The sequence below is a fragment of the Leuresthes tenuis genome, unplaced genomic scaffold, assembly GCF_036924035.1.
Source record: "Leuresthes tenuis unplaced genomic scaffold, fLeuTen1.0.hap1 SCAF_3, whole genome shotgun sequence".
Taxonomy (NCBI): Eukaryota; Metazoa; Chordata; class Actinopteri; order Atheriniformes; family Atherinopsidae; genus Leuresthes; species Leuresthes tenuis.
In genome coordinates this window covers 19,796,057-19,820,198 of record NW_027325357.1, presented here as the reverse complement: position 1 = coordinate 19,820,198, position 24,142 = coordinate 19,796,057, and the positions used below count along the sequence as shown (strand labels likewise).

General features: G+C 39.6%; 2 protein-coding genes across 3 annotated transcripts in view; both read right to left on the bottom strand.

Annotated features, from left to right (window-relative positions):
- Positions 1-1,143: 1,143 nt before the first annotated feature.
- Positions 1,144-7,621, bottom strand: LOC140303592 (probable nuclear hormone receptor HR38). The gene is made up of 7 exons (XM_072382406.1): positions 7,498-7,621; positions 5,158-5,987; positions 4,038-4,167; positions 3,630-3,793; positions 3,296-3,498; positions 3,025-3,203; positions 1,144-2,933 (listed from the first exon to the last, which is right to left on the bottom strand). Exons 2-7 carry the CDS (start codon positions 5,983-5,985, stop codon positions 2,671-2,673), a joined length of 1,767 nt encoding a protein of 588 aa, XP_072238507.1. The 5' UTR covers positions 5,986-5,987; positions 7,498-7,621; the 3' UTR covers positions 1,144-2,670.
- Positions 7,622-11,047: 3,426 nt separating this feature from the next.
- Positions 11,048-24,142, bottom strand: part of dgkab (diacylglycerol kinase, alpha b) — a 128,584-nt gene continuing 115,489 nt past the window's right edge. The window contains exons 1-24 of one of the 2 annotated variants that reach the window (XM_072382407.1): positions 21,563-21,641; positions 21,364-21,445; positions 20,082-20,158; positions 19,549-19,693; positions 19,360-19,434; positions 19,219-19,268; positions 18,442-18,516; positions 18,136-18,252; positions 17,859-17,976; positions 17,581-17,669; positions 16,685-16,795; positions 16,494-16,592; positions 16,335-16,385; positions 16,017-16,090; positions 15,745-15,819; positions 15,568-15,653; positions 15,380-15,469; positions 15,116-15,276; positions 14,907-14,971; positions 14,290-14,380; positions 14,027-14,207; positions 13,794-13,914; positions 13,475-13,535; positions 11,048-12,344 (exon numbers count right to left, since the gene is read on the bottom strand). In XM_072382407.1, coding sequence (XP_072238508.1) covers positions 12,264-12,344; positions 13,475-13,535; positions 13,794-13,914; positions 14,027-14,207; positions 14,290-14,380; positions 14,907-14,971; positions 15,116-15,276; positions 15,380-15,469; positions 15,568-15,653; positions 15,745-15,819; positions 16,017-16,090; positions 16,335-16,385; positions 16,494-16,592; positions 16,685-16,795; positions 17,581-17,669; positions 17,859-17,976; positions 18,136-18,252; positions 18,442-18,516; positions 19,219-19,268; positions 19,360-19,434; positions 19,549-19,693; positions 20,082-20,158; positions 21,364-21,445; positions 21,563-21,622 — 2,235 coding nt within the window. In that variant the 5' untranslated portion in view covers positions 21,623-21,641 and the 3' untranslated portion in view covers positions 11,048-12,263. Of the gene's footprint in view, positions 12,345-13,474; positions 13,536-13,793; positions 13,915-14,026; positions 14,208-14,289; positions 14,381-14,906; positions 14,972-15,115; positions 15,277-15,379; positions 15,470-15,567; positions 15,654-15,744; positions 15,820-16,016; positions 16,091-16,334; positions 16,386-16,493; positions 16,593-16,684; positions 16,796-17,580; positions 17,670-17,858; positions 17,977-18,135; positions 18,253-18,441; positions 18,517-19,218; positions 19,269-19,359; positions 19,435-19,548; positions 19,694-20,081; positions 20,159-21,363; positions 21,446-21,562; positions 21,642-24,142 lie in introns of those variants that run through there. The other variant, XM_072382408.1, reaches the window with a different exon arrangement.

The following is a 24,142-nucleotide window of genomic DNA, read 5'->3' as shown; positions in this document are numbered from 1 at the left end:
GACTGAGCTGCAATTTCTATAGTCTTCTTAAAATCTTATAAATTATTAGTCAATTCCATGTTAATGCTAATGTTACGTCACCAATACTTTTACAGCGACAATGCTAACATGCCACTTCTTCTTAATTTAGCCCATTGTCATGCTAACTGATGTTGCAAAAACTACCAAGTTGTTTTAACAAATCCTGAGGGAGGCAAGTTTTAGTATCAGGTTTCCAGTTCTATGGACTGGCATCAGTCATTTAGCTTGTCAGTGATACATACTCTGTTCTGCTGCAGTAAATAATCACATTCTGTAACACTTGCTAAACACTTCAATATACAGCTGTTTTTGGAAATGCTTCAAAACACATAGAAGTATGTTAATGGCCTGTATGTGGATTCATGCTCAACTACGTAGGCTGTGATGGACGAATGAAAACATTAAAAACATTTGTCTCTTCTTCGGTTTTCTTAAGATCAACAGTGTCTGTCTTTGTGACGACCAGCAAAAAAATTGTGGCCATTGAAAATATGTTGAAAATTATTCATCAAATCCAATTATGAGTGGGAATCCAATATTACTGACATATGTTTCTTTCAACTTGGCCTCATATAAGTATGAAATGGATTTTGAAAATCAGGAATATGGTTTATTTTCATAAAGGACCCCCTGCTTCAAACCATTGAAGACAAAGTGGATCAAAGTGCCAAAGTGCTTGAAACTTACCCCAATCAGCATGCAGAATTTATTCTTTGAACTGTAAGGTTCCCAGTCTTTAGACAGAGTCCAGTGGCAAAAGAATTTGGACAAAAAGTGAACACTCCATGCACACATTTTCCAAACAATAAACAAATAGTTGGATAAATGTTGTTCATAATGTCTGAGGTCACTGAGGTGCTCATAGCTTCTCATCTTTTAATCAAGTTTTACTGTTTGTTCTGACATTAAAATTATTTTTAAAAGTCCATAAATGGTTAACCATGAAACATATTTTCAGTTATGGAACAAAGAGCGAAAAAATCTCACTTAATATTTACATCTGTAAGATGTAAGACCAGAAAAAACAGAGCACTGTTATGTAACTATACAGTATTCTAACAAAGACCACAAAATGTAACAATTACTCATTTTTCAAAAAAACTAAATGATATCAGTCAGTAGTGTATTTTCAAAAACCTTTAATATAAAGTATTTGCTGCCTTTCAGCATGTTTGGATCATTTTACAAAAGGTCTGGCAGTATTTTCAGTGTACACACAAAAGTCCTAAACAAAACACATACAGTACAGCAGGAGAAAGAAGTATTCTTCATACTGTTCAAACACTGAAGTGTTCATAGCTGCTCATCTTGTCATCACATTTCACTGTGAATCCTTAAGAAATAGTATTTAACTGAAATAGAAAATAAATCCACATATATGAAAGAAAAAATTCTGAAAAATGCAAGTCAGACAAATGTGGAAGACGGCAGAAGAGTTAAAGGATGTTCAGGCACATCTACAAGCAACCAGTTGATATCAAACAAGAAATATCTGCCTATGCGTTTTAATTCTCAAGCATTCTGTGGTTTACATTTATACAAATCGCAGACAGGTTGTGCTGCATCTTACCCCAAGAGAAGAAGACTGATATCTTCTCAGATCTATTTTAATCTAATCATGGATAGCTCTCCTGTAGTTCTGACATTTATTGCCTCAGGAGCATGTGAACAGGATTGAATTCCCACAGATCACAAGAAAACATGTCATCACTTGATGACCTTCCAGTTCAGCAGTGTGGACACATATGTTTGGCACTTCATATATAAAGAAACCATGACTGTGATATCAGATTAATCTGTTCAACAGGGATTCATTTACTTTTCATGTCTGCAATAAAAGGCGCTCACTCAGTGTTTTGTTTGGAATGAAAATGTGCTCTGTATCAGTTAGTGTGGTTCATGGACTGAGGCTTCATGAAAGGCACTTTGTATTTTCATTCAGCAAGTCCACCTCTATAATAATTGCCTAAGTAGACACAGTATAACAGGAGTCCTGCCAGCATCAGCTTTAAGCTACAGCAGAACGGCAGCACATTTTTTCTTTAACTTAAGGCAATAAAGGTTTGTAACTGACAGCATCAAAATAAAATCTTTGGTAAAGTTTGGTCCAAGACCTTCCACAGGAGCACAAATAGGACTACTATACTATGAACTATATTCAATGATAGAAAGATCTGCAAATATTTCCCTACTGAAAAGTGGGGTTTCACTCTTTCTTATCACTGCAATTGGGTTTGCCTTTTCCACAAAAAAATGACTATACTGGTTTCTGGGGTGGGTCATAAGCATTTTAGAAAACATGCTTTTTAAGAAAATTAGTGTGTTTACTGGAACATTACGTTCCATCTATCCAAATATCCACATCTTGCAAGCTGCAGAGCAGGACATAATTCACATTTCCAGCACATCAATATAGTCGTTTGCACACAAAATGTATGGAAAATATAATTTCCTGAAATGATACACAATTTTAACTCTGAAATCAGTGTTTTATAGTGCTAACCAAAGTACCATATTCAATTTTAAAACAGAGTGATAAAAAAAGTCTCTCAGACGATGTTACACCTGTCAGCACAAAACTATGATAAACCTCATTAGAGTTCCTCATGTGTTCTGTCCATCAGTTTTATAGATTTTACATGATTTTTCTCAAAATGGCAGTGTATCCATAAAGATTTTCTCCACTATTGGTGGAGGAGGGACCAGGTCCTCCAGTTTAAGGTAGAAGATGCGCTGCAGGCCCTGTGTGCACAGAGTCCTCAGCTCAGGTAGTTTTCCCAGTAGACGAGAAAGATAGTTGGGCTGCGTTCGGCTTGGTTCTGATCCATTTCCACTCATATGTTCCCTTAAACAAGTAATGACATTACTTTGGAAGTCTTCGACTCGTCTGGGCTCTTTCAGTCCATGACGATCTATATGAAAAAAGACGTTCCCATCAGAAACAGAGTCCTAAACTTAAATATCGTGATCAAATAAGATTCACAGAACAAAAAAGGCTCTTACCGGTGATGATAACAAGTGCTGCTAGACAGGCAAACAAAGAGATGTCTAAGTTCATGCGGTGAAGGTTCTGGGAAAAATCCATAATGGAGTCTATCCAGCCACCAAAACTGCGAGCACACTGCTGTCGGTGGAGGACTACACCGTTACAGAAGATCAACTTGTTCTTCTCTGGATTTGACCTGTATAGTTTTAAATAGTTAGTGCAGTTAGAACACTGAAAGGTGCACATTTACGAAATTAAATATTTTCAAATGAAAGAAGAAAGAATAACCTGTAAGCCAGACGGAGAATGAAGAGTTCAACAAAGGCAGATTCAAGGAGCAGTTCCTGGTCCTCTGCGCAGAAATCTGTGAATCCTGGGATGGTTTGAGCCCACTTTTTTAAAACATCCAAGGTATCAGTCAGCAGGTCATAGAACTGCTGGATGTCACCGGCCTCCTCCTTTTCCTTCAAATTGTCTGTCTTCTCCTGGTACTGAGGAGAAAAACATGAGAAGGGCAATTACTACCGAGGAGATTTCTCCAGCAATTGTTTTCACTCTCCATCATGTAACCAATCAAACTGAAACAGAAGAAGTCTGGTAGGTTGAAAGTCATAAGTGGTACCTTGGAGTAGTCGAGCTTTCCAATGGTTGGGTTTGAGTCTAAATGAGCCCTAACAAGAGAAGCTATGATGTTGACACTGGGGGTCGTGGATGAAGCCTCAACCGCAGTCTTGGGTTTGGAGGGCAGACGGCCTCTGCGGCCTTTGAGGCTGTCTGTGCGAACAACTATGAGAAGGACAAAAACATACGTGTGTGACCCTTACATTGCCAACGATGCATCCCACAATTTGAAAGCCAAGTGCCATATCAGTTTCAGTCTCCCTTTTTATGCAGCTGGTACTGTAAAGCTCATGTTACACATGTCTGTTCTTCCAGGCTTTGGTTTCCGAAGACTGTCATTACAAACCCAAGTTTGTCATCTTTATACATTAGCCCCTAAAGGCCATAAGAGAGTCTGACAGCGCTTTACCTTCTTTGACCATTCCCACAGCGAGACATTTCTGGAAACGGCAAAACTGGCATCGGTTCCTCCTCCTCTTGTCAACCGGACAGTCTTTATTGGAGAGGCACACATACTTTGCATTTTTCTGGACAGTTCGCTGTGGAACAGAGAAAAATTCACATTACTATGGAATCATAATGCTCCAAACATACAACTGTGCATGATAGAATAGCATAGATAAATACCATCCCACATCTATAAATCTCATTAATGTTAAAGAAAAAAACATTGCATGTTTTGAACCAGTATTCATTCAAAATAGAAATCGTCACTATCTGAGCCATTAACAGCCGTTCCAGTGCTGAAACATTTATACCAAATATGAATGTATTATTCCATCACATTAACCAATAGCAAATTATTTAGGTTCACACAAAATTGATATTCAAGAGATCAAAGTATTGAAGATGCTTGGGCGGAGATTTTTTACAGAAATAAACATTACTCTTAACAGGCATCTTACGTCAAACATCCCTGAAAGTCACTTTTTTAAAGAACTGCGGGCGGATTTCTACTGTGTGGGGTGATACGCAAACATTTTCCAGCTAATTTTGACCGAATGCCAGTGCTGATGCAGACGGATGAGCATCGAGCCTCTTCTGTAAAAGATATTAAATATTCATATTTCTACTCTTACTGCGATGACCTAAATTTACAGAGTCTATCCCTAATATCTTTAATTTGCATTAAAAACCATCCCTTAATTGTCTCTATATAAATATTTTAAGCAGAACTGGAGAGTTCTTCCGACTTTCACAAGCTTGCATGATGCTCAGTGAAAATTCTGATATTAGCCAAAACCAGGCCAAATTTTTCCGCAACTGCATGTCTGGATGTCTGAATTTTGAATGTATGAATTTTGTTCAATGCTGATGTCTTACTTTAAAAACTTTATAGGCCAATACTGGTGACATGCTAATGCCACTCTTGATATCAGTGCACTCTGGTTGACATAATCTTTCATATAAATTCACATGTGCTTCAAAACAAGCTAATACTGATACGTGAGGGTTGTTCTCGCTGATTCTTGTACAGTCAGCAGAAACAATAAACCAAGTGGATGCTTTATAAAAAAAATTTTCTTTACCTTGAAGAAACCTTTACATCCCTCACAGGTGCGGACTCCATAATGCTGACAGGATGCGTTGTCACCACAAACTGCACAGCGTCCCTCACTGGACCCTGGGTTTGGGGTTTTAGGAGACATCATGGCACCCTCCAAGATTTGGTTGCTTTCCATTAATCCATGTTCCAGAGACATGGGGGGACAGTGAAGAGGGGTGACATGCTGCTGAGGTGACAGGAAGAAGTGGTCATCCTGTCCAAGCTGAGCATCCTGATGCTGCCCCAAGGGAGAATGCTGCTCAGGTGCAGGAGTGAAGGTGAAAAAGGAGAGTGGCTGACCCATGGCAACCTTATCCAGAGAAGATGGCGGAGCTGGGGGGAAGGGGCTGAAAGGGGAATCCCAAACAGACTCTTGCTGAAAGCCTGGTGTTGGAGGAGAAGCAGTGGGATAGATAGGGCTGCCATAGTGGTCAGAGCCACATGATGAGAGTGTTTCATCAAGGCAGTTGAGTGCAAATGATCCTGGATAACAGCCATACACCTGAAGATCGTCCAGCTTGAAGGCTTGGTTCAGTAACTGTGGGCTGGGGCTTTCAGCTGCTGCATTGTGGCTGAAAGAAACTGTAGAGGTGGAAGGAGAGGTCGTAATCTTGCAGGAGTAAGTATCAAACTCCCCGACATAACCATTGCCCACCAAGGTGTTGATGCTGGGCAGCGAAGATGTGGACAGTTGATCCTTTTGGGCACTGATGTCCATCATCAGTTTGGCACTGAGGTCAGGATTTAAGAACTCAGAGCTGAAGTAATTGTCATGGGGCAGGGATGCATGCTGAGTTTGTACACAGGGCATCGCTAAGAGACAGGAGACAGTCAACAGTAAATACATGTTTGTCAGTCTAACAAAAGTGATGATTTCATTTACACCTAATCTCAACAAAAATCGTTCTAAGCAAAAGTCTATTCGAACAAGATTTCTTTTTTTTTTTTTTTTTTTTTTTCTTTTTTAAAAAAAAAAATCAGTGCTATCTCTGTCAAACTTCAACATGTCACATGCAATATATCACTTGTAAAAAAAAAGGTCACTTAAACCCGTAGGAATGTCTCAGGCTAACTCTAACATATCCATATGGATAATCAAATCATTTAGGCATCAAAATGTTCAATCTTTCGTCTGCAACCATGCAAACAGTTGCCAATGTTAACACACAGACTGCACACTGTCTGATTTCAGCCGACATGCCATTTCAAGTCCTATCAGTCTCCTTTGGAAAATGCAAAGGGGGTCCAGCAGAGCACTCAGATATTGTCAGATATTGTGTTACTGGCTGTTAATGCTTTGAAAACCTCCTTCAGTGGAGGGCAACCCTCTCTCACAGTGGCTGTATTAGAGGAGTGTTGCAGATTGTCTTTCAGGGTGGGCTGAATGCCAGCTGAAAGGTGGCACAGCATGCTTGTATGTGTGTGTGTGTATGTGTGTTGTGCGTGTTTGTGGCTGGTTGCTTGAACGGTATGATTTTATAGGTTTTTCAACGCGTACGAAAAAAGCACACCTGAAAAAAAAACACCTGGACCCCCACAAAATCAACAAGATTGAAAGAAGCTGATCTAAGCTCAAACAGATGACTAAACCTGCAGAAACTAGTGAGACTTTCAACAAAAGCACATTTGCAGTAATAGGCTGATACTATAAGGAGTCCCTAAAATAGCCATATTTAGGAAACAGCATGAGCTGTAGTAAAATGAACTACTATATCAAAACAACCCAAACACTCAATAAGAAGAACAACAGGATTGCAGAATTACATTCAGTTTTGCTCATCAACTCATCAGATAAGTAGACACACTGAAGCTAAAGTAAGTTTACTTTTTAATTCAACTTGAGAGACTTAGTTTACTAGTAAAGGGATTTAATTTTTTATCCATTCCACTTACATAAATGAGGCTTGCATAGTTAAATCAAATTAAAATTGCATATTAAATCCTTTATGATGGTGTTTTTTATTTCAGGTCTCTGGAATCACACTGAACTGGTTCAAACTTGTTGTGCCTTCTGAACTTATAGCTGAAGCTATGTCTCAAGCTATACCTTTGGAAATTACTCTAAAAGCATGTGATATTTTCATGATTATCATTACTGTTTTATTATTACCATCATTAGTAGTAATAGTAGTAGTACTTAAATCATTTTACATCAGTCTATCTGATCAAAACAAATAAATAACTGAAATGCTAAGTACTGTGTCAGCAGTATATCTGTCATTTCTTTTTAGCTTAAGGTATAATATAAAAAGCATTAAAAAAGCAGAGTAGAGTTCAAACAGCATCTTTGTGGCTCTAGTATTAACAGTCAACTTTCACTCACCTATTTCATGTAAATATCCGGATTTTGAAGCTTTTCGTTTATTCCAAACCAGAGAAACAGATGTATTCACTTCTTCCAGCTGCTGTTAGCACACACGCCCATTCGGACACATTCACACACATATACTGGGTCTGACCGACGCAGGCGGTTCCATACACTAGTTTTATTTTGGCTGCGTCGACAAAAAGGCGGGTCTCTGCCCAAAAATGGTGAGCGGGGCGGTGGAACGTTCCGGGTAACCAGCCAATCAGCTTCACGATTCACACGCAGACGTTCTTCCGTATGACGCACGCACGGGATTCCATTGACGAAAGCGCCGGGCGTTGTTTCTAAATATAACCCAACAACGACAGCGGCGTTCACATGGGGCAATTACTGAATGAGAAATGCTAAAAATAACTGCAGTTTGGAGGCGCGGAGGTTTTGTGACTGGAAATGTCGACCTCATGCACGTTTGAGACACTGAGACGTGTTATCACATGTCAGATCAGGAAACACCTGCAGCTGTTTTTCTTCTTCCTGTTACTTGTCTTTTTCTCTGCCACTGATCTCCCACCAAAAATCCTGAAGAAGACATAGGGCAATTAGTTGCTATTATAAAAAGATAAAAGATAACGCAACCCGCATTAGGCACAAAATTGAATACAATTTAACTGAAACACATTATACAACTATTTTTATTGACAAAACAATCTTATTTCAGGATGTACTTGCTGCTTCGCTGGAGCTCTGCATGATCTCACACTTGGTCCATCAGTCCATGGAGTCTTCCCACTTTTCTTTTTATGTGACGAAGTGAGTTGATAATGTGAATTACCATTCAAGTTAATAAAAATTAACATTAGAAGACGTAGCTCTGTCATTTGATGTGACACCGAGCTCCAGCTCTGCTGCTAAATGGACTCTGAAGTGAGACTGAAACTCTGTGTCAAGTAAAGTGAGATTGAGAGAAGTAAAGATATTTGTCGAGGCCCTTGAAATATGACAATTATAGTCATTTACAATCAAGAGATGTCGTCAGTACAGCAATGTCATCATCAGAGAATTTGCATAATGGATGTCACCACAGCAGCTGCTGACATTTGTCAGCATCAATTTAAGCATCACCTGATATGCCCCGTGTCATAACATCTCCACAACAACTAGACAAACTAAGTCACACTAACACCCTCTCAAGGGATATTTGGGTGCAGTCGAGCCCGTATCCTTTCGACTTGCAACCTGTCCAGACGGCCTGGAATTACATAAGAGAATCACAGGGGTTTGAGCTCAGTGCTCTGTCAAGTATGCATGTAAGCAAGACACATAATCTTCTTCTTACTTCTTACTCTCCTTCCCATTAGAACAGTATGCTCACATTTTTCCAGCATCACACCAGTCTAATTGAGTGTATCACATGGTTATGTACTTTTAGGACTGATCGTATTTCAGGAATTGTAGAAGAAGACATCTCAAGTTTGGCCTCTTCAGTGTTAATGAGCTTACTGTAAAATGTCGACAAGCGTATTAAATATTCAACACAATTCTTCTCTTAATTTGGTACATTTTCTTGATAATATACATGACTGTATTGGTTGTGCGAGTATGTGGATCTCAGTGAAGTGTAAACAGACTGTGGCTAACTGGTGAGTGTGGTGAGCGATTGTCCACCAATTGTTATGTTGGCAGTTTCATCCCTTGCCCCTACTTGTGTCAAAATATCCACGGGCAAGAAACTGAACCAAAAAAATGTGTATGTGTGCGTGTGTGAAACAGAGAGGGAAAAAGCATTTTTTTCAAAAAATAATTCATTTTACACCATTTTTAACTGCACCTCTCCTTTTGCACTCCTATTAATTCTGCTTTCTGAGTCTTTGCACCTGTTTTCCGTGAGATTCTGTCCAGTTTGATATTCCCTTGTTCTTTTCGTCCATTACGGCTTTCATTTGCTCCTAAAGTATTGACATTATGGGATTCCTTAAACGACTCATCATCGGTGTACATTATGAACCAATCTTTGTTCATTAAACCTGGATTTTTTTAATTCCACCTATATGTGTCCTTTCTCTGGGATTCCTATTTGTAATCATCCTAGTTCTGTTTATGTAAATGGATGAATGAGTAACAGTACGGTGGCCCAAAAGGGTCAACCCAATACAAAAACCGCAAGAGGAATGCAAAAGTCACTACACAACACAAAAAAGATAATAAATCTAATAAATCGGGTCTTCTTTATAGACAAAAACCTTCCCCAGAGTTAATGAAACTGGTTATAAAATAATATATGAAATTTAGCCTGCTAATTATTTTTTCTTTAAGCGGTTTGAGGTTGACCCATGTACTCTTCTAATCAATATACACAGTTGTTTGCTGTTTTAGATCTCTTAAGCTGTTAATACCAAGAAAGCTCAAAAGATTTATGTCTGTCTTTGTAATTCTCTGCTCCTCTATAGAGTCACGCCTTGCTCTGATTGCTCCTTTTTACTTTCTCACCTCTGTGTTTTTTCATTCCTTTATTTCTATCTATTCCTTTTGCACCCTGTCTTGTATTGTTCATTTGTTCAATGACGCATAAGCAAAAACACCCACACCAAAAAGGTCACAACACAGCACATAAGCCTCAACAAAAGTTAGATTACAACAGATGTGAGCAGTGTTCGGGTCCTATCAGACGGACAGAGGAAGAGCAGGAGAGGTGTCCAAGAAGTTTGAGAAGAACTTGATTTCCCTTTCAAAAATAGGATTAATCAATGGAATATTTGGATTTTTGAAACACATTATAAGATAACAGGCTGCGCGGTGATGTGGTGGTTAGCACCGTCACCTCACAGCAAGAGGGTTCCAGGTTCGATCCCTGCCTGGAGCCTTTCTGTGTGGAGTTTTCATGTTCTCCCCGTGTATGTGTGGGTTCTCTCCGGGTACTCCGGCTTCCTCCCACCATCCAAAAACATGCATGTCAGGTTAATTGGTGACTCCAAATTGTCCATAGGAGTGAGTGTGAGCGTGCATGGTTGTTTGTCTCGTTTGTCTCTATGTGGCCCTACGATGGACTGGCGACCTGTCCAGGGTGTACCCCGCCTTTCGCCCGATGACTGCTGGGATAGGCTCCAGCCCACCCGCTACCCGATTAACGGACTGTCGGTATAGAAAATGGATGGATTATAAGATAACAATTCATATACCTAAATAACGCTTAATTGTGATGATTTAATGGATGGAACAAATAAGGATGTACCCTGAATTCCTACTATTTAAGGTTATCTATGTTCGACCAAACGTGATTAGTTCACACTTAATTTTTGCCTAAATTGATGCACAACCTTTATATCTGGATTTCACATTTATATTTTTTATGACTGAATTGATAGATTCGTGTTTATCATGAAACGTGAAGAAAAAGTACCATTTAGCTTTACGGGAGGATGGGTCTAAAATCACTTTTAAATTTAACAGTAATAAGATTTCATCAACTCAAATTTAGAATACAATGCTCAAGGTGATGTCTCCTATATATGCTATCTAAATAAATAAATGCACTAATTTTTCATTCAGGTTCTGATATACATGTATATCTGATATACATCTTTTGAGTCTCAAAGAGAAACTGAGGCAGAAATAAATCCTAAGTCTAGCAGTAATGAGGCACAGTGAGACAGTAGGTTTTCATGAGGGGTTATTAGATTGCAAAACATCCTATAACTGCTCAGTCACTATGCAATCCATCTGAGATTAATTTAATATGTCTTGTTGATGTGCTGTTGCATGAGCTTCACTGAAAATGAGAAAACAATACAGTCAAAACATACATCCAAATGACAGATACACAATTTGACATTAAGACAAGATGATGAACTTGCAGGCATGTTACAAGTGGACACAAATATCGTACAAATCTAACACGGCTGACTTGTAAATACAGACAAACAGTGCACATCAATTGAAAAAAAATCAATCACAAAACAGAAAATTTTGGCTTGCCTCCTAAACATTTTGAGTTCTGAACCCATTCTGAGTTCATTATCAGAAATATTTAATTCTGTGTAATTTGGTGAAATTTACACTTTTTCAAAGGGAGAATAACGTTCATTTAATGTTCAGCATTTAATGTAAATTGTTTCAAAGTTAACCGCATTAAAAAGGCTGATAGCATTCAGGTGCAGTGCATCTTAGCCTATTAAACAGAGTGAACTGTTGTTGATATTAATCATGCTGAATTTCACCAACACACTCATGACACTTGAGCCACACTCAGTCACATGCAATCAAGTATTTCTCATATATCAGGAGACAGTAAAAAAAACATTGGCATATATCTGTCTACTGCTGTTTCACATGGATGAAAACTGACAGTGAAAGAAACATTTGGTGGGACAGAGTTGGTGATGAGGGTGAGCTGCTATGAGCTTCTGGGGACCAAACAAAGCCACTTCATTACAAGCTGCATTAAATACAGTATGAAACTCAACAAAACACTACTGTAACATGATTTGCCACACATAACGTCACAACATCAAATGTGGTGAGTATTGTTCCTGATTAATACACTGAAAAACACTTTTCTTTGCTGTTTCATTTACACACACATACTGCATCACATTTAAGTTGGCACACAATAGCAGAGATCAGACTGATTACATTTGCTGTTTTCATTTAGGCGCAAGCAAAAATTTCAAATCACAACAGGAATTAAATGCAAAGGACACACACATTAAAACACAGTTTCATGATCAATGGGAACATTGTCTTAAATACTCTCTGTGGTAGAGTGGAGTTACATAGTGGGGCCATTACTTGAGGTGAAATAAGCCTGATGGTTTGTTTGGAGAAGCCATTAGCATGTTAGCTTGATTCTTGTGGGTTATGTGGATCTGAAATCAATAAAAAAGTTACTTGTTAAAAAGAAAAGTCGTACTAAAAAAACCAATGCAGCGGCCCTCAAACGGACATTTCCTTCACTAAGGTTACACAGTTAACTTTATACTGACACTCCTTTATAAAGACATTGATTTCATTTCATGTGTATAAACTGTATACTACTAAATTGTACTCCTTAAAATGTATAGGCGATTCTAACATTTACTGATATATTTACAAAATAATTTAAACACAGGTGCTGGCACTGTCTGCATGTAATGTATATTAATGTACCACAAGTTACAAAAAATTAAAATGTGTCAATTTCATGTTGAAACAAGCAAGTAAGTGAGAGACATATATGGAGTAGGCTCACAAATTGTAAGGACTTCTGTTTCCAGACGATCAGTTGGATCTCCTGATTGTAATAACTAAGAGGTCACAAACAAGTGTCCCCTGTAAGGTTTGGGCAGCCTTTCCTTAGCATAAACATTCATCATAGTTATTTAATATATACACCAAACCCGTAAAATATTTGGAGAACTTATCAACCACTATATGAAAGTACTTCCTCCCAAATGCCAGACTGTTGCTCCATAGGTTATATCTACCAGTAATAACAGAGTAGATATCAAGTAGTTAGAAAGTATGTACTGTGTAACGTGGTTAAAATTCATGTTCCGCCTTGTTCCCTAAACCACATGTACTACTTCTATTGTTCTCTAGTATGAATTGTGTCCTGCTAGTACAATAAGTGCTCTTAAAATAAGGCCTTGAATTCTGGCTCAAACATCTGCTCTCCTGATTGGACGACCACTTTACCAGCTGAGCAATACCAATATAGTTTATATTAGCCCTCTTGTACTTTTTACAGACATGCGTCAAAGTTTATCAGTGAGTGAGGGTGGACTTCAGGACATGATCTCTAAGTGTCTTAAAACTTCTCACATGATATAGCATCATGATTGTGTAACTGAAATATTGTTCCAGCTTTTGGTGTAGCAGTAAAGTGGCTCCAAAAAAAAATGCTGCGTGAGTTTAAATGGTTCACTCTGCATTGGGCGCACAACTCCTCTTTAAATTAAATTAAAAAATTTTGAATCTTAGCTCTTCTTACAGGTAAAGGCTGTTCAATAACACTTACAGTGCAAGGAGGCTGCATCCAGGGCTCCCCGTCAATCTGCATGGGCAGAGCTTTGGTTGTCCTGCACATGAGGACAGAAGACAGTGACATTTAATTATACTTCTAAGACTTTCCTGCTCATATAATGCCCTACTGTGTCATGGAATGAACAACAAGAACACCAGATCAAATCAAATCATGGGTGGGCCATGCCTCAACAAAAAGCCAAATCACATAATAATCTTCTTAGTGGAGATAACAACCAGACATACTGATTTGTGGTGGGTGTGTATTATATTCATGTATTCTGATTTTACACTTGAAGGTAAAGCCTCACGACCTGATGGTTATTTGGGAGGTCTGTGCCAGTCTGTGCCCGGCGCTCTTCAGTCCAGTGTAGATCTGTCCCATCTCTAAGACTCCTTCCAGCCCCACCACCTCGATACGTTTATCACTTATGTCTGATGAGTCAGAAAACAGAGAAAGTTTGATAAACAGACAGATTGATTAATATAGAGAGGGTTGTCGATGATATTCACTGATTTAGGAGACTCTAGAAAAACAAGAACTCACCTTGGTTGACTGTTTTGAGAAGTTCAGGGTCAGTAATAACTTCACTATTCCCTGCTTCTGACATCCCGTCGTGCTTCTTGGATTCACCCCAGAGGTTGGAACCTCCATGCATGCTGGGTATATTGAGGACAGCGATACCCTCGAAAGATGAGTTGCTCAGGTCCAGATGTTTCCCACAGCACTGTCATCACAAAAAAAACATCTGAACATTAACTCAGATTGTTCCATTTGGTAAAACAGCCAGATGACGTTGAAACTCTAACCTCAATCACAAGACAATCCTTCAGCTTCTTACAGGAGGCAGAGATGGACTCTGAAGTAGCTAACTCAAAGTACCAGAGTTTGTTCTTCATTCTTGAAAAGAGCAGAGAACACAAACTCACTTTTTTTGCACTTCTCAACTTCTCATTAGATTTTGTTTGGCTTGCATCTTACAGGGATAATTATTCATCAAATATGACAACTGTTTCCTTACTTCTGTCATATTTTTAATGTACAATGTTAGATATTTGATTGAAAAAAAGGACAAAAGTTCAAACGAAGAGGTAAACTTGTGTAAAAGTGTTCTCTCTGAATCAAAACTGATGGCCTCGGACCGCTCCAAATACTTGTTTTCCCACGTTAACGATGCAGCCGTTTGACAGGCTTCCAAAAGCTCGTCAAACTCAAGAACTTGGTCTTGGAGGGCTTTAGGAAGATCTTTAAAGGAAAAGGAGCTAAAAATGTCTGGTTTCATTCAAAGGATGATGGAGTCTAATAAAAGACTAGTATTTGCATTGTTGTTTTGTGAGTCATGCAAAGCTATTACAGTGGAGTGCAAGAATAAAAAATACAGAGCTGAAAATGAGGTTGATAGATCCCCTTTCATGGGAATCCTTACCTGCTGTTGAACCTCTGGGGATGTTTCTCTCTCATGGTGTGGAAACGATGAGCAATAGAGGCATCCTGCAAACATGCACATAGATGTGATCATATTAAATCATATTTCAAGTAATATATTCATAATTCTAGGTGTGTCAACAATAGATTAAAGCAGGCAATGAAAAATCACGAGTGATGTTCATCTTCCCTCCTGAGTTAGTGACTCACCACTCCAACAGAGAAGTAGTTGTTTATGATCTCGTAGGGGACAGGGTCTCCTGCTTCTTGAGGGTCATCTGGTATCACCTGGATGCTCCAGCGATCCAATGGCATCATCTTGCTAGCTTCAATCTCCTTCAGGATTTCTCTCAAGTCAGACCCCTCATATCCTTTCATGCGATTACAATGCAAAGGAAAATTACTATTTAACAATGTCTTATACAATACCTGAGTTATACATGTTGTGTTAGAGAAAATGTTTGATTGTTGTACCTCCACCCCAGCGTAGACAGCGAGCCAGGTCATTTCCAGTGCCAAGAGGTAGGACAGCCACAGCAGGATGTACCTGCAGGTCCGCTTTGTCTAAAATAAAACGGTGTTATTTCATTCAAGCTATTTAAGTCAAGAGATTGTAATCATCCTAATTTGCCTCTCCCAAAAGTCTAGAGGATGTGCACAACCTATGGCATCCAGGAGCCACCCGACTGTGCCGTCTCCCCCACACACCAAGATCCTGTACTGACGCAGACTACGGAAAAAGTGCAGCCTGAAAAAGCAAATTCATCATTAATAAACACAAACTGAAATTATGAGTACGTTCAAGCAGTAAGTCTCTTTGCTTCAAAATTGCACTGTACCCTGGAGCAGGACCTCCATTAGACAGGTTATACACTTGACGTGGGTTCAACAGAGCCTGAAACTTCCTGAGCACTCTGCGCAGAAACACATCAAATTTTAAAAGTGAGGTATGAACAACTCCATTTTACTCTAAACAGGACTCATATGCTAACAAGTAATTAACAGTAATGTCTCAGCACATGTAATGAGAGGTACATATATACATATATGAGGCAAAAACTTGTCACTTGCCAACATTACTTTTCACCAATCAGGAGTATATGCTGCTTACCGTTCACCTTGCTTTCCTCCACTTTTAGGATTTACAAATACCAGCAGAGGGTGGGTGTCTGGAATAGGGACGATCTGAAAGAAAAACAGAAGAAAAAAAACATGACAGCACATGCATTAGGTTGAATGTGAGCACATGCTGTATCTAATAAGGTGTGTTGCGATTCTTAAACCAAAAAAAAAAACTGGAGAGCTCAACAAAAAAAGCAAAGCTATCCCAGTGACACTGGGGACAACTAGACAGCTTGAAAGTGAACGCAAAGAGAAAACAGTTAAGAGTGCAGCTGGAAAAGGAAATGTATGTGGAAGAGAGACAGACCTGCAAGATGTGGCCATCTGGAGTAACATTCAAGAGACTGGTGTCCTCCTCCTGCAGTAACGAAGACAACCGATAAAATAAAAACAAACCTAAGAACTGAATAGAATTGAAGAAAAATTGAATGCTGAATATTTTGTCATTCTAGCCAAGTAATTTTACCTTTGAGACAGCATAAATGGCCCATGGAGGCAGGATGTGGTCTTTCAGTGGCCCACAATCACAGTTTGGTAACCCGGGCAGAACACAGTCATCATGACGCTTTTTGAAGAAGCACGACTCGATGAGAACAGAAAGTAGTAATGCACACGTAAGCGTATGTGTGCGTAAATATACAAAGAAGCTATTCTCACCATCTCCTGGCACCACACACAACGCACCCCTGCTAAAGTTTTGATCTTCTTGAGGCAGACCTGACACTTGCTAGAGTTATAGTCAGCTTTGATCCAGTCATGAGCTGCTCTCTGAAGCAAGAAACAAAAAAGGTGTTATCCCACAACTGCTGCCTATTCTGTAGGGATTCTCTTTTAATAATGGGAAACTACCAGCATTATCACTAAGTACATTGGAAATTTGGACAGTGCTGTTTTCTGCTCATGAATAAGTCTGAGAGCGCTTTATTTATCCCCTCTACTGTGTTGAAAACAAGCTATCTTTACGTTAATGTCAACTTTAAAAGAATAAATACAGACCGCTTCCTCCTGAAAATTAGCTGAGGGGGTCATTGCCGACTTAAGATTTGAGATATTTTGGATAAAAACATTGTCTTGGCAGATGAGCATCTCCAGAAATAATATCTCTACCGCGCACTGGTGCTTCCACCTTCCCTGGCGACAAAGGAAATTTGGACAGCTAACTGTTGTGTTCAGCTACAGATTTTATAAAACGTGAGACGTGGCCATGATGTCACACACTGAAAAAGACTCAGAACTGAATTAGGATATTTAACAGATGTACAGGGCAGACAGTGGCAGCTGTAATCCACACTTCTATGACACTGATGGGTTGCACTCAGTGACTGAATCACTGTAATGTTCCCTATAGTTGCAAGTGTTTACTATCCCTGCCATTTGCCTTTGGTCGGTAAAGCAGAGAAATATGGTGATGACATTGTTTTAAACACATCTCTAACTTTAATGAACATAACCATTAGTTGAACTGTAAACTTAGCTGCAACTGGGAAAAGCAAAATTAAAACTGAACCAGTGAGAGAAACTATAAACAAAAAAGTGAGCAATGGGTTTCTTACACCAATTTCCTGTTTGGATTTGACAAATGTGCGAGCGCAAGGTTTAGGATTCTTGTTTGCACACCGGCTGTGGACAGTGTACGTGCAACCTGGGTGAAGAAAAACATAAGAGAGATAGAAATTAAGATACTGCTTTTACGTGACCCTCTAACATAAAAAGGGCTGACACTGTTAAAGCAGACTGTACAAGTAAACTGGAACTGCCATGTCTGACCCAATTCATTTGTACAGTCCGCAAGGTACACGACTGCCCCCTGGTGGCGGTGGTGAGCTCTTACAGTTGCAGAAGAGTCCCTGCTTTCCGAGGCCAACCAGCATGTTCTCACACACACCACAGTAAGTCGGCTTTTTGAAATGCTTCATCCTCCAAATGTGCTGCCCATCCTTCTCAGTCATCTGTGGATGACAAAGAAAAAGAAGGAATCAGAGTTAGTCACACTGAAAACAGCACATAAAACAGTGTTCTGTATGTCAGGAACTGAATAGAGGTAGTTGTCTCAAATCTACATTACTAAGAAGGAATATGTTGTAGTTAGTTTGAACGTGTTTTTCAACCTTCAGTCCAAGCAGCACAAGTAAAGGCACATTGTTCATGCCTCCCTTCACCCACTCCTCCAAGGTGACTGTCTCACTGTCGTCCACATCGATTGCAGTCATCATGTCTTTGAGCACCTGGCAGATCAAAAAGATAGTTATCTTTCAGAGCGCAATATCTTGCTTAAAGACTTCCTTATAACATCTTGCAGATTGTGCTGTCAGTTTAAATTCTTAAAACATCCCACCACCGCAAAAGATGGCAGATAAAGTTAGAATTGAATTTTGTGCAGGCTTAAACAGGCAAAGCAGGAAGAGGGAGCATACTGGTCTAAGTTCAGTTACGTCCCAGCCCAGGTAATCAGCAGCCCGCATCATCTGGGTGATTATACGATCCACTTCCTGGAGGAGAGACAAGACGTCAAGAACTATGAGCAGTACATGCAAAACAGGAAATTTGCACACAATAAATTAAAAATGCATGTGCGTGGTTATAGCAGTGTAGGCACTGCCTAAGACAATCCAAACTCTTTTCATGTGTCGTCCCACGATGGTGGAATGACCTACTGAGCACTACCAGAACAGGGGCGTCCCTGTCTATCTTCAAGAAACTCTCGAAAACCCAGCTCTTCAGAGAGCATCTCCTATCCTAGCACTTACCTACCCCCTCTATCTTTGCACTTTATCTTTCTGCAGTTCCACTCTATCTCTCACCTCTGACAGAGTCGGACTAGTGGGTTCCTTCTATGTAGTTTATTGTTAGCTTTTTATATAGCTTGTTAAATCTTCATTTGTAAGTCGCTTTGGATAAAAGCGTCTGCTAAATACATAAACATAATAATAATTTTAAAAGTGAGGCTATTTTCTGAAGGTACGCTCAGAACGAAACTAATGGTGTAGTGCCAGTTTGGAGACAGTGTTTCTGTGGTTTACATTTATGGGGTGATAATAACAAAGTGGGAGATGGACAATATTCCTTTTTCCTGTCATTCTTGCAGATCAAGCACCAAAGTGGTCTATTGACTCTTTCTATAAATATCTGCAGAAATGATTTGTTCACATAAAACACGTTGGACAACTTGTCAGCGATTCTGAGTAACTTACAGAACTGTCCAAGAGTCCGTTGCCATCTTTGTCGTAAAGTTTGAAGGTAACTAGAATCAAACAAAGTCAGTCAGTGATCTTCCAAACAGTCAATTTAAATTGTCAGTGATGAATGTAGATTAGGAGGTAAACGGAACCAACATTCGAGCTTCTCCCGCGGCTGTGCTTCCTCCAGCACTGAGAAGTAACAGGACACATCACGAAGAAAGACCCCACCTGGAAATACAGACAAGTTTCGGACAAGCTGGAAACCTTTAATACAATACTGAAATTAAAGATGTTGAGCTGCAGCATAAACCAACAAGACAAACGGGTTTTAAGAATACTTACCTTCTTTGGGCAGAAGGCTCTTTATGGACCCATCGTGCTCTACATGTTGAAAATAGCGAAAAAGGCGTTGGCAGAAATCTTCTGGGAAGTCTTCCACTTCTAGGTAGGTCTTTAGGAAAAGAGAGAAGCCCACAATATCGACACACTGTGGAGGGAAAGGTGAGATGACACACAGAACAATGATGTGTCAACATAACATTTTCATTTATAGAAACATTGTGTCTTACTGGGACTGTTAAAAACTTCAAATACGTCATTAAAAGGACAAATATGTACAAAGAAATATAACTAACACCAAATTAAATGTTTGGGTTTTTTCTTCAGGGAAGCTTCTTGCTAAATTGAGGGTATGAAGATGGAATAAGGCAGTCAAGACAGTCAGCTGTGGCAGCTTGACAGTGCTGGAGCTTGAACCCTAACTTTCTGATTAGTACCCCAGATGCTTTTCCACTGGGCCACTTCCGTAATATCTGTGAGAATGAACTGGAAATGAATGTGTGATTGTCCAGAAAGGATCTGTCTACTTGGGTTACCTCTCCAAAACTGTGGTGGGCCAGACGACCTCCCGGCTGAAGCAACTTGATCACATCTTTTACCCTCAAATTGCTTTCTGCAGGGGGAGAACATTCAAATAGTGATTCATGCTAATGAGTCGAAAAGATTACAATGAAATCATGAAATGTCAGTTGAATAAAGATACGACGAGATAAAAAGCCGGAACTCTCTTCACGGTTTTTCTTAAACAACAATTAAAGGCGTGATGATCACCAAGCATGGACCTGGATGTGTATCAAAGATTAAGTGTGGGTCCAGACCCGGAGCGCGTATGCATGTAATAATCTATTCATCCATTACCCAGCGTGTCAATACTCTCTTCTGCAAACACTAAAAGCCTACAGAGCCATTTCATTTCTTTCAGAGCCTTTGAGTGGAGTATTTTTAGTCCAGCGACACTTTTTGTCTTCTGTCAACACGTCCGAATAACTTTGCATTATCTCTGGCCCCGGAGCATCGACATGCACTTACATTTTTGAGTAGTTGTTTGTGTTTCTGTGTGAATGACGAGAACATTGCTGATTGTTCTTGTTTGAATGGTTCACTCAATAAGATGGTCTTCCTCTGTCACTTATTTTACTATGTTCAAAGTACTTAGTGATTATGGCAGCTTTCAGCTTCAGAGTAACAGAGGTCAAGCACAAACACCTCCACCCTTGATACTCAAAGTGTTCGAGCCGTTCTCTTACTGAACTTTGACTGTTGTTACAGTCACCTATCTTCTTATCTTTGTTTTAGTCTATTGACCCTCATAAAACATTCTACTTTCAATTATGGATTCTTCGCATTCTATGAAACTACAGTCAGAAATTAGACACACCCAGTCATTCAAAACAAATAGGCAGGTGTGTCAAAACTTTTCTCTTGTGCTTTAAACTAGATACTCCTCTAAGGTATTCCGATCTAGAACACCATGTAAAAACAGCACATGACAGTGTAAACACACCTTTATGTTCTGCATTTAAATCGGACTAAGGCAGAATACAAATGTACTGTACATAAATATAAATGAAGCATTGCACTTTAAATATATGCAGAGAGATGGTGACATTTATTTGTTCTAGCTGGTTGAGCTGAAGCTAATTTTAACTAGAGTAAAGTTAACAACTATTTGACTAGTTACTACTGCAGTATAAAAAAAAGTGCATTGAAACTTGATACATATTTGCACGATTAGATCAGCTGATCATTTTATGCATAACATGCAGCACTGAAAGGGCCCTTATATCAATTTAAAAGCAAAATGATGTGAGAACTCACCGTCCATGTAATGCTGCAGCTGGATAAAATCCACAGGAGTCAGAGAGCCCTCCACATCATCAGAGGAAGCCATGCTGATCAGCTGCGAGAAGGAGGGGAGAAAATTTACCTGACAGTTGGAGAGGTGACAGGGACCTCAACAGCAACCACTAACCCCAGGAGACAAGGAGGTAGGCCCTCTGTTTTGTCTGTGACTCACATGAACTGGTTTGTCTCCATTCTTTGCATTGCATAACAGGTCAAACACTCCTCTTCTCATGGATACTGATCTACAACAGAGTATCGCTCAGTGGAATCAGAGGCTTCCTCGATATGTGCGGATTCCCCGGACTACTCAGTGCAGGTGAGACTGAGCTGTAACATGATAATTATTGTATCATGCAAGCTCTTTGTTTACGTGTTTCAAAATAGTTCGGACAAAGGTTTCAAACAACATCTGCACACATGAGCAGGTGCCTAAAGTCTGGTCACAAGTAACAAGTCAACAAACTGAATGTTTCAAAATGTTCAGCTATAGTGACAGAAAAAAGGGTCTCTAACCAGAAAATAAACACTGAGACACGTTGATTTAGCAAGTAAATGCGTCCGTACTACAGTCACCCTGTAGTGTCCCATCAGCTTAATCAGCAACACACAATTCAGCAATTAAATCCATATTTTTAAAAGGCGCATCCGTCAAACGGGATTACAGTGTAAAACCACGGTGCCTGACTGACTCACTGACGTCTCATTTAAATTTACCGAGATCGTGCTCTCCAGGTGCTGCACAGGTGATCCGGCGGGTTGGGGAGGGAGGCTGTCCGCACTCGGGTTTGTCTTGAATTTGTTCTGACCTCTTCAGAGCGCAGCAGGACTCTGTCAACACTGTCCTAAATCACAGAGGAGCACAGCACGGGCCTCTGATACGTCAACTGCCTGCGACTTGTGGGTGAATGTTTGCGGATTAGCGGATATAAGGGATTAAGAATGGACATAGGAGGAGCTTTCCCGACATAATTACAGTTAGTGGCGCCACCCCGTGAGCGCACCCAGCCGCACCAAAAAAAAAAAACGCACGCAATGCTCACTCGTCTAATCAGTGTACCAAGAAGTCTGCACGTTTTCTGAATATTGCCGCTTTAGGCATGGAAATCAGTTCAAGCTCACCAGTGTCCAACATAAGGGTTGAATTAATGACATCCAGGATATGAATTCATATGGCTCACCTATGCGGTGCTGTCTAAAATATTATCCTTTCTCTGAGATTTTTTACATGGGGTCATGACCTCTGGTGCAAAATATGACGATGCACTGGTGAGTTTTACATGGACAAAGTTGCTACGACTAAATAAAAACGTATCACTGCAGTTATTGCAGATTTATTTCAGCTCAACTGGCTCGCGAGTATAAAAATGAGCTGTCATCCAAAGGATGATAAAGCCCCACGAAATGAAACATTTGCCTCTTCAAACGTGCAAATTGGTTTGGTATGAATGATTCTCACTTCTGTTTTTGAATTATTTTGCTTAAATGATTGTATCTTTTTATGAGCTTGAGTGCAAAGATTTGGTTACAGATTTGCAACTCAGCTGTCACTGACAAACTGGAACCAGGAAAGGAGCTTCGCATGAGCACTTCTCTGTTGTCATATGCACTGAGCGGCTCCGTCTTTACATCAACTCCTCAGCTTCAGAAGGTGTAAGAGCCTAGTTAATATGCTTTCTTTTTTAGGGTAATGTGAAAGCTATGGTTTGCAAAAACTGTTAGTGTGTGCCAACCACTTCTCACTTCTCTTCTGTTTTACCAATATGGGCCAGTTCCATGCAGGACTATAGATGAGACTCTGCCTTAAAGAGATAAGTACCAACTACTACTGGTAGGTAAATCAAGAATTTGTCAGGGAGCGATGGTGCAGGAAGGTAGGACCCAGATGCAGTACTTCTCAAAAATCAAAAAGGTTTATTCCAAATGCATAAAACACAAAAACATGAACCAATGGCACGGCAGAGCCGGATTTCAAAAATACTAAAACTGTGAATAACTTACAAAACTATGAAAAACGAGACTGTGATTAAACAAGACTTTGGCACAGTGAATTAACAAGACTATGGGAAACGAGACTATGGCAAAACCAGACTTAGCTTTTCGTGTACAGAACATGAAAGGGAAGTGAAGATTCTGCCCCGACTGTGACTGAACCTGTAAACTAAATGCTGTGGGGAGGTGTTTGGTGATGATGTGAAGCTGTGAACCGGAAAACAGGTGACATGAGTGAACCTAACGTAACAGGGGAAAAAACATGACCTGAAACCTGAAAACATAAGAACCTGAAAGCATAACCAGAAACATAACAAATGACCTGAAAATAAGAATATTAAAACATAAACTGTGACAGAATTCCATTAAATGAAGGTGTTTCGTTAAAGATGAAAGGTAATAACAATCACAAATCCTTCGAAAGGCTCACTCTCAGTCCCTATCAACCCTACTATTACACCCAAAAAGCTCTCTTTTTGTGTTGTATTGCCCATTTGTCCCCTACATATATGTATGTTTATATATAAACTCTCACCGTTGGTGTCTTTCTGACTATGCTGTATCCAGGCTCAAGAAAAAACTATTCAATCATTTTCTCATAAAACTGGACTGTTTGGTTGATGATGACGATGAAGATGTTTACTATCAATAGGTATTCTTCCTGATACAACACACTATTGCTTGCCTTAAAACAAATTGGAACAAAAATGGAAATCATTGAAAATCCTTGAGCATGGCCAGAGCCACATGTTATTGACAGAAA